The 13602-nt window shown below is 48.6% G+C and overlaps 1 protein-coding gene across 3 annotated transcripts; it reads left to right on the top strand.

The window, feature by feature from the left end:
• The first annotated feature begins 6052 nt into the window (after window positions 1-6052).
• DMRT2 (doublesex and mab-3 related transcription factor 2) lies at window positions 6053-12845 on the top strand. 3 transcript variants are annotated; one of them, XM_061132239.1, is made up of 5 exons: window positions 6053-6444; window positions 7251-7810; window positions 9439-9541; window positions 11160-11240; window positions 11634-11758. In XM_061132239.1, the coding sequence occupies exons 2-4, from the start codon at window positions 7295-7297 to the stop codon at window positions 11213-11215; spliced, it is 675 nt and encodes a 224-aa protein (XP_060988222.1). In that variant the 5' UTR covers window positions 6053-6444; window positions 7251-7294; the 3' UTR covers window positions 11216-11240; window positions 11634-11758. The 3 variants fall into 3 exon arrangements, with proteins under 3 accessions (XP_060988222.1, XP_060988220.1, XP_060988221.1); XM_061132237.1 differs by lacking the exon at window positions 11160-11240 and having other exon boundaries at window positions 11634-12845; XM_061132238.1 differs by lacking the exons at window positions 6053-6444; window positions 7251-7810; window positions 9439-9541 and having other exon boundaries at window positions 11188-11240; window positions 11634-12845.
• The last annotated feature ends 757 nt before the right edge of the window (window positions 12846-13602 follow it).

Here is a 13602-nt window from a genome sequence, read left to right as displayed (position 1 = left end):
TTTTTTTTTTTTCTTTTCTTTTCTTAAAATTCAGCCATCCGGACTGAATCTGGAAGTTATAGCATCATGGAACCTTGATGACATGAGAGAACCTTCTTTGTCACTTGAATGAATACACACTGGATCTGGGCTCTAGGGAACTGAATCTTTTGTGAAACTGCTCCATGTCATCCCTTTCTTTTGCTAGTTGACATTTTTGGGTTTTATTATCACATACTTGACTAGGATTTTGATTAGGTAAGATCAGTAATGGAAATATGCAGGAGCAGAATATCACCAAGATGTCAAAATCAACACCAATTTGTTTGTTTCTAATTCTTTTTCCTCTCTCCTCTTCTTGTCCTTCTTGGACTTTCTTCATGCCCTTATGATATGAACCATGAGTCCATCAAATGGTAGTTTACATTTGTTACTGTTTGAGAGAGAACTTGGAAACCATTGAAATTTACTCTTCACTTTAGTCAAGAAACCGGAAGCCCAGGAATGTGAAAGGATTTACTCAATGGGTCCTACCAGGGATGAATTAAATTTTCACCATAGTGCCTGCACCACAAACATTTTACTTTTCTCTTCTCTACTTGATATTAATAGTTGGACTGTTGGGAAAATATGGAGAGTGATTTGAGTGTGGTTAAAGGCTGTCCTCTAGAAATGTTAAGGCCCAGGATGGGATGGGAGTAGAGGTGAACAGTTCTCGGGGATAAGGGTTCATCGTCAGGTAAGCATGAGGCCCCCAGGGGCTGCAGGACCCCCCACAGGAGTTCCGTGCCTCCCGATGTGGCAACAAGCAAGGACACGCCCACGGGGTGGAACCCGGGCCCCACTACAAGCCTGCGCCTCCACCTCCCCTGACGGCCATTGGAATGGGCGCTGAGAAGTCAGGGACGCCTGCAGTTGCTTCATCTCCTAGAAGCTGCTTGACCCCCAAGTGAATTGAGCCACATTTTCCAGCATGGAGGATGGAAGCTGCCAGCGGGTTGGGTCGGGCTGGCTGGTAGATCCTTGGATGTTCTAGGATTGCTTCACACAGCCGGCATCTAACTCCATCCGCATCCCACAAGGGGCACATTTTTGTTTGTTTGAATGGTGTGAAGCCTTTGAGGTGGAGGGGGAGTTACTGTGGACCCTTGGTCCCACGCAGTCACTGTGGAGCTGCGTGTCTCCTTAGCAAGTCCCACGCACTCGCTAAAACTCAATTTTCGTCTCCGTTTGTAAAACGAGGTGGCGCTAAGTGCGTCCCCTTCTGTCATAAATGCCTGTGATTTAAACCTTGCTTCTCACGGAGGAGGGATGAGAGCGCAGATCACATTGTCCTTTTTTTGTTCAGCTTTTTTTTTTTTTTTTTTTACTAGACATGCAGAGCAGGGAGCAGGGAAAAGGAGACTTCTAAAGCCTCGCGGAGAACAGTTATCTTCCGCTAGCTGCCTCATCCCCCGGCCCCCTCCTCTCGGCTTCTGACAGGTCATATATTTGATTACGCAAAGCAAATTGGGAAATCGAATCGCCGCAGTCCCATCTGGGATTATTTATTTCGCTGAGTCCACAGCCGGTCGAAGTTGTGAGACGATATAACGTTAAGAGTAGCCTTCCGCGAGAGGAGGTGGATTTGAGGTCGTCTTCTGAAAAGAAACTGGAGCGTTTATCAGCCACAGCAGAGCTCTTCTGCGGTGCCTAGACGGTTCCAAAAACCATTCAACACCCCGGGCGCTGCCGGCAGGTTGACGTCGCGAGGCCGCTCAGGCTGGCGGTGCAGCGCAGGCCTCACCTCCCGGCCTGGATGCTGGAAAGTCGGGCGAGGACCCAGGAAATCGGGCTCGCTTTTCCCGGCTTCGGCTCCCTCGGGCTCTCCGCAGGCCAGTTCCTTGAGTTCAAATGATAAAACGAAGACAAATAACTCCTAGGTACTGACCGTTTAGTGCGGGCGGGTCACCGTGCCAAGGAGTCTGCACATAATCTTTTCCTTTAAGGTTAATTTCACTTTGCAGTTGTGCAAAGTGAGGTGCAGAGGGAGTTAAGGACCCTCCTCGATGTCCCTAGCCAAGGAACCGCAGATCAAGCATTTTAACCCCTGAGAGCCTATTCCCAAACCCAGACTCTCGGCCTCCAAGCCGATTACCCTAGAGGAGCCTGCACCCAGAAACCCCGCTCCATTCTAGCAGCCGGGGCCTCAGAGAACGCGGCGGGAATGGCCGGGCCAGGCTTGGTTAGCTCGGCGTCCTGAAGTGGGACCTGAGCTGGCGTGGTGGGCGGCCGGCTGCGATTCTTAGCAAGGAATTGACGGGCGAGCGCGGCCAATTTGAAACGTGCTTTTTTTTTTTTTTTTTTTTTGAGAACAGAAAAGAAAGTCCCTATCATTTTGAAAGAGGGAAACTCTCCGCCTCCCCTTCTGTCCCCCACCCCTCCAGGTTCCCTTGATTGACTCGATGTGGGGTAGGGGGAAGTTAGCATTGCGTGTGTCCGAGATTCAAGAGAAAGGAAAGGGGTTCGAGATGAGAGAGAGTTGGAGGAAGGGGAGAGGGAGAAGAAGAAGGGGCCCCCAGCGCCGGCCAGCTCAGAAAGAAGACGCTCCCGAAGCTACCCCCACCATGGGGGGCTGGCGAGACCGTGGCGGCCCGCAGCTTTGTAATTTACAAGAGAGACGCCGAATTGCACTTTATAATTTACTGTTGGTTTACAAGCCAAAAGAACGTCTGTTTCTTCCCCTAATAGATCTGCAGTCAGGGCCTGACCCCATTTCTGAGGAGGCCCTGGGGAAAGGAGCAGGGTTCCTGGCGCCCTCGCCTGTCAGTCAAGTTTGGGAGACACTAGGTGGCCGGGCCCCCGGGGCTGCAAGGGCGGCCGCCCGCTGGCTAAATAACGTTTATTAAACTCCCATTGTGTGAAAACTGTCCTCTTTATTACAACGGGCCAAAGATGGACATTCTTCCCATTTTGCAGATAAGGCAACTGAGGCCCAGGGATATATAATTAACCAAATCAGGTAATGGATGGAACAACCAACAACCAGCCCAGGCTCTCTCACTCCTGCTGCCTCTGTATATTTAGTTTACTAATCAGTTTTTGCAGTCTGGCCCCGCCTCCATCCAGATAATTTCTGATTTAATATTAGAGTCCCTCAGATTTTCCTAAACTTCTCCTAAGATAAAAACTTCTCCACTCCCACACCATCTCATCTCTCAGCAATTGGAGGGATCTTGATCTTCTTGGGGAGTTCAGGGTCAGGGAATGGAGTGTAATTCAACGGGATCACGATTACAGTTGCTTGCTCCCAAAGTACCACAGGTGGGGTGCAAGGAGAATAGGACAGGATGGCGAAGGTACCTGGAGATGGGTGGGGAAGTCCGGAGGAAGCAATAGGGCTGCAGTGTAGATTTTTAATGAGGGAGGAGGGTGGGGGCTGGCGTGCAGTGGAGGGAACGGTCCAGGACCCACCCACCTGGATCCAGAGAGCTCCACCCCTCCAGAAAATTCTCGGGCACAGCTTTCACCAAATCTAGCCGGATGCGGCGCAGGGGAAGGCACTATGGGCTCAGACTTCTGAGGGCCTCGCACTCTCCATACGCTTTCAGGAGCTGCCTTCATGGTCCTCAGGTGCCCCGCCTCCCCCCAACTCCTATCCCTTGTCCTGGTTTCAGCCCGCATGGTTTACTGTTCACAAATCGCACGTGTTTCCTCCTTGTGTAGCAGCTTTTACAACTCGAACTAGTTCAAGGGCTGCCTGTCTTGTTTATTTTATGTTTAGGAAACAGCAGATCCCGTCCCCCTTCCCCTCTCATTCTCTTTTGGTTCCTCCTCCCCTCAGTCGAGTTACCCAAAATTTGCAAACTTTTTTTGGTGCCTTCCCTCTCCCTTAGTGTAACCACTAGTTTAGCAAACCTACTTTCTTAATTTTGTTTCTTAATGTTTAAAACAACTAGCGAAGGGCTAATGATTTCCTGTCCTCCGCCCCCTCCCGCGGTAAAAACACTAAATTAAATAAAAACCCAGTCGGCCAACTGCTTGCCCATGTAGCCAGCAGTGTTGGAAGTTTGTAGTTCGTTAGCACGTCTCGGTAGAAGCAATGAAAAGGCTGTTTACAAAGGTAAAAACGTAGCTAACGGGGAGACGCAGAAGGGCAGGTACTACGATCAGAAGCTGTGCAGGGAAATAAAATAAAAAATACGAAACCATTGTGAGTTTTTCTGGCTTGAAGCGAAGGGCTTCTCGAATTTGAGACTTCAGAACAGAGGCCGACCTAGGACCTTGCATACCGGTCCATTGCCTTCCCACTGTGTGACCCAGGGCTCCTCTTTGAACTTCGGTTTCGTCATTGGAAAAACGGGACAAATAACACACTTCTGCGCTCAAGAATTCAAACTCTCCAACACTGGTGAATAAACGCGCATTGATGAGTGTAAGAAACTACGCAAAAGGTTAAGAATCACAGTGTTACTAGGTGGTGCCAAACGAGTCTGCTTGGCTCTTTGTCCTGTGTCTGAGTGGACACAGCTCCCATGTCACGCTCCGAAATGCCCAGAGGGACTGAGCAGCCGACAGCAATAAACAGAACTGTTTCTCTACTTCCTTTGCTGGGCATGGAAAGCGGCTCTAGGGAGAAGAACCCGCACAGAGAGAAATCCCAGTGCCCGGTAACTAGGGAAGAACTTTCCGCATTGCCAGAGGATTTGGCATACCTGCGCCTCCAGCACACAGCGTTAGTTTCACAGTAGTCTTTCCTAAGCTGCCTCGTTCCCACCTCTTCGAGCTTGGTTAATTCTGCCTGCTTGCCTGCTCAGTTGCTCTGTCGTGTCGGTCTCTTCTCGACCCGCCAGGCTCCTCTGTCCATAGGATTCTCCAGGCAAGAATACTGGAGTGGGTTGCCATGCCTTCCTCCAGGGGATCTTCCCGACCCAGGGATCAAACCCACGTCTGTTGCGTCTCCAGCATTGGCAAGCGGGTTAACTTCTAACTTTAAGTAATTTACTTTGTTTAATAAATATCTGTAGTGGGCCTACTATGTATTCAGTGCACTGGCATTCAGTTTTCTAATCTGTCTTCTAAACCAATCCTAAGAGGCACTGATTATTTAAATGCATAACTAGAAAAAGTGTTCAAGTGACTTTATGTTTAGTTCAAGAAATAAAATGCAGCATTGAATTCCCTAATTCCCCTTTTCAGGATGTCGGGAAAACATTCAGGAAGGCTAATTCCCTTTTTCAGGATGTCGGAAACGTAACCGTTATTAAACATTTATGTAAGAGATTTACGAAGGAGCCCTTTCCCCTCTTATAAATACATTCATGAATACCAAAAAGTTCTCTGTAAAAGGCGGTTTCGTTAAAAAAAAAATGCTTAGAGTGAATATATTGTACTTAGATCTCTTAGTGACATGTACATCCGTTCTCTCCCAAATCAACTCATAGGAATTCATATAGAAAAATATAAGTGACTTGGTGACCTGCCTGTCTCACGGGCGTGGTGAAAGTTAACGAGGAACCACTTTTCATCTTGAGGGTGAGTGGCGCTAGCCCCAAAAGTATCTTCAGGTCATTAAGTCCTCTAAGCCGGCGCTGTGGTGCGTGGTAACCATTGATTTATTCTTGCAGGAGAAAGTAGGATGCCTCCGTGCGCTTCTCTTATTTCCGCTCCTAATACTGGGTTAATGATTGAGTCGCAGACACACTGGTGATGCTGATGACTTGTTTTTCTGAAAGCTGCCCTCGTTGTCTGTTACTTTCTCTTGAGGACAACGTGATTTGTAAGACTGTTGTCTGCTTATTTTCTAGCCCATGAGATAAATGGCGACTTCGCTCCCGCCGGCGCCGTCACACTTCGGTTTTAACCTCGGGACAGACTTCCCGGCTGCACCGAAGGCCGCCAGGGAGGATTCTGGCGGAGCGCGGCGGGAGGGGCGCGGCGGCCGCGAGGAGGCGGGGAGCGCCGGGCCAAAGCGCCTCGGCCAATCAGCGTGCACACCGCCTGACAACCGGCCAATCAGCGGGCACAGAGCTCGGGGGCCCGAGCGGATAATACTAGGAAAGGGAGCCGAGGCTGGCGACTGCAGCCACGGGCACTGCGCCGTTCGCTGCTGCTTGCGACCGCCCTTCCGCGCGTTCCGGGAACTCGAGATCGAAACCTGGTCAAGACGGCCCAACCTTCCAGTTCAGCTAGGGTCAGAGAAAGCCAGAAGCAGCCTCAGCGAGGTGAAGCGCCTGGCTGCTGAGGAATGATCAGAGTCTGGGATGTGCGGAGCGTGGTCGCTAAGAATTTGACTCACCTTCCCTATGCTCCTTCTCTTCCACTCCTCATCCACTGGACTCCGGGCCTCCAGCTGTCAGCCCCGATTTCCTGACAGGGTGTGGCGACCCCGATTTCTGTTTGCAAGCACTGCCAGCAGCCCAAGAGCAAGGTTCCAAGGCTGGATTTCTTTTGCCTAGGCTGCTTAGCCGGGGCCTCAGAGTCTTGGTGAGTTGATGTGCTGTTGCTGGGGTGGGCAAAGGACGTGAATCATCTTTCCCTACCTTTCCTATTCTGCTTGTATGTCTTGTCTTTAAGTGCAAAGCATGAACGATGTACACAGAGCCCGCCTGGCTTTAGTGCTGCGCGGCTGAAACAACTGTTGATGCTGGACGGGTGTCTGCAGCTCTGTGTCCAATGTCCCCATGGGACTCTATTGGCAGCAAAACAACTTTGATTTTTAGTTGATTAAATCTGGAGTACTCTGGGTTGGGGGGAGTGTGCTGGGGTGTGGGGTGGTTTTGGGGGAGGATAAGAGAACCTCTCCAAGCCCGTGTAGGAGGATGACAGGTGTGTCGGTATTGTGGGTGGTACCTCGCAGGGTCCGAAAGTCCTTTGTGAGCTGAAAGAAAACAGTTCTTCCACGGACATTTTTATATCCATCATGGCTAAACTAGTTGGATATGGCAAAGCCTGACTAGTGGCCAAAGCCGTGGTAGTTGAACACACTATCTTTACCCAGGGACTTGTCCCAAAAGCATGTGTAAAGCCAGAGAGGGCTGTGATTAAAGGTCACGTGTTCACAGAGCACTTAGAATGCACAGATAGGAACCTCGTTGGGTTGGAGATCCGTGAGGGGGCCTAAAGATACAAGAAATAAACGCACGTGTGGTCTGAATGTGAAGGACATGTAGAGAAGTGGGCTTCTCAAGAGGTCGGAGGCGGGCAGACCAGGCGCTCTGGGCCCCAGGCCTGGGGCCGGTGCCTGACAGCGGTCGGTCGGTGGGTCTTTGGGTGTTTTCCTGTCTCTCCAGAGCGCAGGCCACTGAGCATAGGCCCGGGCGAGGCGTGGTGCGCCATGGCGGACAGGCAGCCGGGTCCCGCCGTGGACTGGGAGATCGACGTGGAGAGCCTGGAGCTGGAGGAGGACAGCTGCGGGGCACCGCCGCCAACGCCGCCCGGGCCCAGCCCGCCGCCTGCCTACGAGGACGACGACGATGCGGAGGACGAGGACGACGTCGAAGCGGAGGACGAGGGCGACGGGGAGGAGGCGGCCGCATCCCCAGGGGTGCCGGGGCGGCCGGAGAGGCAGGGAGCCCTGACGCCAAGGCCGCCCGCGGCGCCGCAGGCCACGCAGGCGCCCGCGGGGCCCCCGGAGCGCGGCGCGAACGCGGGCGGCGGCGCGGAGCCGCGCAAGCTCAGTCGCACGCCCAAGTGCGCGCGCTGCCGCAACCACGGCGTGGTGTCCTGCCTCAAGGGCCACAAGCGCTTCTGCCGCTGGCGTGACTGCCAGTGCGCCAACTGCCTGCTGGTGGTGGAGCGGCAGCGCGTCATGGCCGCCCAGGTGGCGCTCCGGAGGCAGCAGGCCACGGAGGTGCGTATCCGCCAGGCAGCTCGCCCCTTCCCGGGTGTCCGGGGCCGCGGTAGGGGTCGGGAGGCGGGGAGGCGGGTTCCGCACACTCTCCGGCCCGGGTCTTCGAGGCGCCTGGCTCTGCCTCAGAAGGATGTTGAGGACATCTCTGCCCACTCTGGCCTGCGGTGTCGGGAGGCAGGAAGCCATGGCCATCGCTGGGGAACTTGGCAGAAAAGATTTTGTGTTAAGAAGCAGGCAGAGAGGTCTTGAAAGTGGTTTAGTTCCGTTGGGGACATTATGGGACATGATTTTATTTCGATTTTCTGTATTTTAACGTTTATTTTGGTGGTGTTGGGGGGAAGCGGAGGATAGAGGCCCATGCAGCGCCCTAAGTCCATGGCCGCGTTACCCAGCTGACCGAGAAAAAGAACCACCCAGCACGTAGAGCTCACAGCGCTTCCGCAGTCACGCGCCATTTAGGAAAATGCTGCCTATTTACGTGTGTGTTCAGTCGTGTCCTACTCTGCGACCCCACGGACTGTAGTCCACCAGGCTTCTCTGTTCAGGGGGTTTTCCCGGCAAGAATACTGGAGTGGGTTGCCATTTTTTACAGATGAGAACAAAAAAGTGACGTGGGAATTTAGAAGAAACGTCTGCCTTCGAGGAGAACTACCTAAGAACCAGTTGACAGGTCTCTGCCGCCAGCGCGGGGCTTATGGCTGTGAGGAGAGCCTGAATCTTGTTTAAGGGACAGGGTCTTCTTGAACCTCGGCCGGGGACTGTGTGTGTGTGTGTCCTTGTGTCCCTGCGCAAGCGCTCTCCGAAGAGAGAAGTTGGGGGTGGAAGGAGAATTTTTGATATTACTTTTTGGCGAGAAGGGGCCGGGAGTGGACCACATGCAAGCGTTGGGCAGTGATCCTCATGGGAAACCTCCCAAGGGCCCCAGAGGGCGCGGCGCGCTGGACTCCAGAGGTGCCTGGGCCGCGGCGCGGCCTCCTCCGGTGCCCCCCGTGTTGCAAGGCCGACTCTGCGTTTGCTCGTGTTCCCCGCGGCGTGCGGAAGGGGACGCGGGTGGGGAAGGGCCCGGAATTCCACCTGCTCTTGTTTTGCTCACCTTCGGGTGCCCAGTGAAGAGCTTGGAGTTTTGGGCAGACGTGAAAACTTTCGACTTTTCCCCGTCAACCCTCTGTACCCCATCCCATCAGCCCTGCTTCGAGGAGAAACCTGCTTCACATCTCTGGCCAACGTCGGGTGTCCGGCGGCGTCTTTGGCCCTAGGCTGGGCTCCGAGGTCACAGCGGTTCACCGCAGCTTTGTTTTAGGGTCCAGCTCCTACCATCTCATCCACTGTGAATTTCACTTCCTCCCCGGCTATCCCCCCATTTCTGAATGTGGACTGTGTCTGGATGACTCTCGCACAGTGGCCCCAGGGAAACCCCGGGCCCTTGCCTCCCAGTTGGATGGTTCGGACAGAGCATCTAGCTCATTGTCCTGGAATTAAGAGGTGCTGATATTAATTTGTTTAGAATCATTTTCACATGGAATGGGAAAATAAATAAATTTAGAATGAGGAGGATTACTCTTGCCTCTCCCTTCTGTTACACTTTTTTTTTTTCAGGGCTCTACTGATTATGTTTCTTGTGTTTACAGGACAAGAAGGGGCTTTCTGGGAAACAGCATAATTTCGAGCGCAAAGCAGTGTATCAGAGGCAAGTCAGGGCACCCAGTTTGCTGGCCAAAAGCATTTTAGAAGGTAAAGCAACGCAGAATTATCCTTTAGCCGTTTAAACTGTGTTCTCAGTGATTCTCATTATTCAGGCACATGGCATTTTCACTTACCTGTGAAGGAGCAATCTGAGGGGGAATTGCTTTTTATTGGAAAGTTTGGGTTTTGAATAGAAATCAGTATTTGGGAAAATTAATCTCACATAACTCCTTTTTTTCCACTGGTAATTTTGTTTTCTGCCTAGTAGTTAATGGGTTAACATGGAGTACATGTGAAATTTGCCCTAGTGTGAGGGATGTACAGATACACTGCCAAGTGATCCCAGAGCAGATGTCCTAGAAGGAAATTAATTAAAAGAAAAGAAATCTTTAGTTTCATTTGGAACTAAATAGAATGAGTCAAGTGAGGAGTTTAACAGCTACCCATTGCCTTCAGTCTGGGCAGTCCAGGCATTAATCCGTCTTTTTAATTGTACTCCTTTTCTCTCTGGATTATCTACTTAAATTGCAGTTACTCCACTCTTCATTTTGCTATATTGACAGTTTGTAGATTATAGAACGTGGAAAAAGTTTTGAATCACACAAGGGAAGTGGAGGTTGAATTTGAACAGAGTGATGTCTCTCTCCATGTGTTTGTTTTCTCTAAAGCTTGGGGATATTTAACTTTTTCTTAAAATACTAGTGATTTTTAAAAATGGTTAAGTTTGGATATGTAATTTATTTATTTATATAATAAATAATATATTGACAGTCTCTCACCATTTAAAGAAAAGGAAGGTTTATATTTGTTCTAATTGCTGCCATTTCATAAGGCTCAGGTTGAAAAGCAGATTTTTTTTTTTTTTTAAAGTAGGCATTTGAATTGTTTTTCCTATGTGGCTTCTGATTTGAGTTGTTTCTGGACAGGTTTTAAGTTTGCTCATGTCTCACCCTGCGCTGTATACTTCTGACCTTAGAATGGCTTCTCATGCATTCAAAATGAATTTGGTTACAAACTGGGTAAACAGATTTATAACCATAGGGACCACACTGATAAATTGAAATTGTGCCAAAGCAACTTGAGAAGTGGGAGGACGAAATGGAATAGAAAATCCAAGTAAATAACTTTCTGGCAAGAGCTCACCATAGAAATGTACACATTCATTTTCAAATTATATTTTATTTGCAAATGAGTATGATGGGTTTGTCACTATGTAAACACAAACATCACAATGAATCCTTCAAACAAACTTGACAGTGGTGAGTGCTTGGGGCTGATGAAATACTAAAAATATTTTATGCTGCCAGGAATTCTATTTATGTTTTATACTAATCTTTGTTTTTTACTTTATCCCTATTTATAAGATGTATAGTGACTTAATCTATGTGCTAGTGATTGCTTGTTCAACCATTTTGGTATCTGGCCAACATGATTAGTACTGGTGAAAAATGTTTTAGATCAGTTATTTTCCATATAGCAGGGGATACTCTGGCCTTTGTTTGTACTGGTAGTCAGAGGTTGGGGGTAGGGGCCCAGTTAAATCGTTCACTGCAGAGTCTCTTTATCTAGTTAACAACTCTTTTCAATTTTCTATGCTTTTCTGTTTCCTTAAGTCTTTCATCTTTTTCTCCTCACTAATCTTCTTTAACTTTCTCTTTTTCCCTAGTTCTCCTTGGATTATTCTGCAACTGTAACAATGTGTACATAATGAGCCAACTTTAGAAAATAAAAGTGACATCAGCTCTAGGTATAGATATCTTTTTTTAATAATGGAAAAAGGTGACATGGATAGTAATAAAGAATGGATTGAAGCAAGCTGAGCAACCTTGTCTTCTTAATATATAGGAGCCTGGGGAGAATATTAAAATTTCAGCCAGTAAAGTATGTCTGTCAAAATAAACAAACCTATCATAACAACAAAAACAACAACAACAAAAAGTTACAGTATGGATATCCTTCCCTGGGAAGGGATTCATTTTAAATTGAACCCATACTTTTGCTTTCTGTATAAAAATACTAGTGATATGGAACTGTACATAACTGTTGTGTTGATATGCATTGTTTCTGTTGCCTTCTGGATTTCCAGGTTTTTCCTTATTAGGTGTTAATCTCTGTCATGTGCAATGCTTACTTATTTTAGGCTACCGCCCCATTCCATCAGAGACTTATGTGGGAGGGAGTTTACCTCTACCTCCCCCAGTAAGTGACCGGATGAGGAAAAGGAGGGCCTTTGCGGATAAAGAGTTGGAGAACATTATGCTGGAGAGAGAATATAAAGAGAGGGAGATGTTGGAAGCTTCCCAAGCTGCTGCCTTATTCCTGCCCAACCGCATGGTGCACGGTTCTGACTACAGCTCCTACAAAAGTGCCTACAGCCCCACCCCAGTGGAACCACCAAGCAAGGACTTCTGCAGTTTTTTGCCCACCTGCCTTGATCTCACCATGCAGTATTCAGGCTCTGGGAATATGGAACTAATTTCTTCCAATGTCAGCGTGGCCACGACTTACAGACAGTATCCCCTATCCTCGAGACTTTTAGTTTGGCCCAAGTGTGGCCCTATTAGTGACACCCTCCTCTACCAGCAGTGCCTGCTGAACACTACCACATCAGTTCAGGCCCTGAAGCCTGGGACCAGCTGGGACTTGAAGGGAGTACGACTGCAGGATGGACTTGCAGCAGATCATGACATGATGCCATCGAAATTGGAAGGCTCTCTGGTGCTGCCTCACACTCCTGAGGGCCACATCTTAAGAAGTGATCTGCAGGGTCACCAGGCCCTCCCGGAGAGGTCTGCGTTCTCCCCACCCCGACGGAATTTCTCGCCCGTTGTTGACACGGACACCATGGCAGCTCAAGGGCACGTCTTAACCAAGATCAGCAAAGAAAGCACCAGGCACCCTCTGCCACTTAAACATAATCCATTCCACTCATTATTCCAACAGACTCATAATGACAAATCAGGTCCCGAGTTGAAAACATCATCTGTCAAAGAGGCTTTTGAAGAGGCCCCTAAGAAACCCAGGGAGTGTTTAGTCAAGGAGAACCAGAAATACACATTTACAATAGATAGATGTGCAAAAGACCTTTTCGTAGCCAAACAAGTTGGAACAAAACTCTCAGTGAATGAGCCCCTGTCATTTTCTGTTGAGTCTATTCTTAAGAGGCCTTCATCTGCCATCACTCATGTCTCTCAGTGAAAGGCTGCTGAAATGGAAAGCTGGATTTGCTGCCGTCTCAGAGGATTCTTACCAGTCACTAATTTTTTTAAAGATAAAAGTTGTATAAAGAAATTTCTAATGTAAATGGTGATGATTAAAAAAATTTTGTATCTTCATACGCATGTACTTTACCTTACCACATAAATATATTTAAAGATGGAAATTGCTTATGTGCAAATTTTCAGGCTTTACATACCATTTCAAAAAGTAATAAAATTGACACTGTCTTCTAAAAGACCCAGAATTTGCTTAAGTAAATAGTTTCTCTGTCTAGGTAAAACAGCAAGTGTCCATGAAATGGGTTCTTTATTTTTCTGTGATTCTGTGTATTTTCAGGTGCTCTTAATGGTTTCTGGGAGCCAGAGGGGAACACTTATAATGCCTTAGTTGTGCATTTTGGAGGGCATCTAAATGTAGATATTCAAGACTGAGGCAAAAATAGCTATAAGGAGAATATAGGGAAGGTTTAGTTTATAGAATCTTCATTTCATGTGATTGGACAAAACTGAATTAATTTGAAGGGAAATGAAGTTTAATATCTCACTTATATGACATAGGTTCTTGGAATGGGTCCCAGTTTCCTTCTCTGATGGGCATGTATATGTGGGACCTCAGGCTTTCTTTCTAGGTTGAACATTCATTCTGTGATTTTTCAGGTTGCTGGGAGCCACAGAGCAGGTTCCCCTGCACATGGTGAACCCCAACTCAGCTCCGTGTTACTTTGTTCTTTCCCGGGATCTGGTGACAGCAGGCATTTAGCAGCAGACCTAGTCACAACTCGCAGCTGATCTGGGAGTCTCAGCTTCATGTGTCCCATGTTTTTGCCAGTGTCAAAAGTATAGCTTTCAGTGTAGCTCTCTTCTGAGATAAAAACATTTTGTCTTCAAACT

Source organism: Dama dama, chromosome 29 (genome assembly GCF_033118175.1).
Source record: "Dama dama isolate Ldn47 chromosome 29, ASM3311817v1, whole genome shotgun sequence".
NCBI lineage: Eukaryota > Metazoa > Chordata > Mammalia > Artiodactyla > Cervidae > Dama > Dama dama.
The sequence above is the reverse complement of the archived record's forward strand: the minus strand, read 5'-3'. Positions and strand labels throughout refer to the sequence as shown.

Bases quoted from the DNA above. Each gene is read 5' to 3' on its own strand.
- DMRT2 (XM_061132237.1), top strand. From the start codon at position 7,295: ATGGCGGACAGGCAGCCGGGTCCCGCCGTGGACTGGGAGATCGACGTG. The intron at 7,811-9,438 runs GTGCGTATCCGC...TTGTGTTTACAG, and splicing joins GGAGGCAGCAGGCCACGGAG to GACAAGAAGGGGCTTTCTGG. The intron at 9,542-11,633 runs GTAAAGCAACGC...TACTTATTTTAG, and splicing joins GGCCAAAAGCATTTTAGAAG to GCTACCGCCCCATTCCATCA.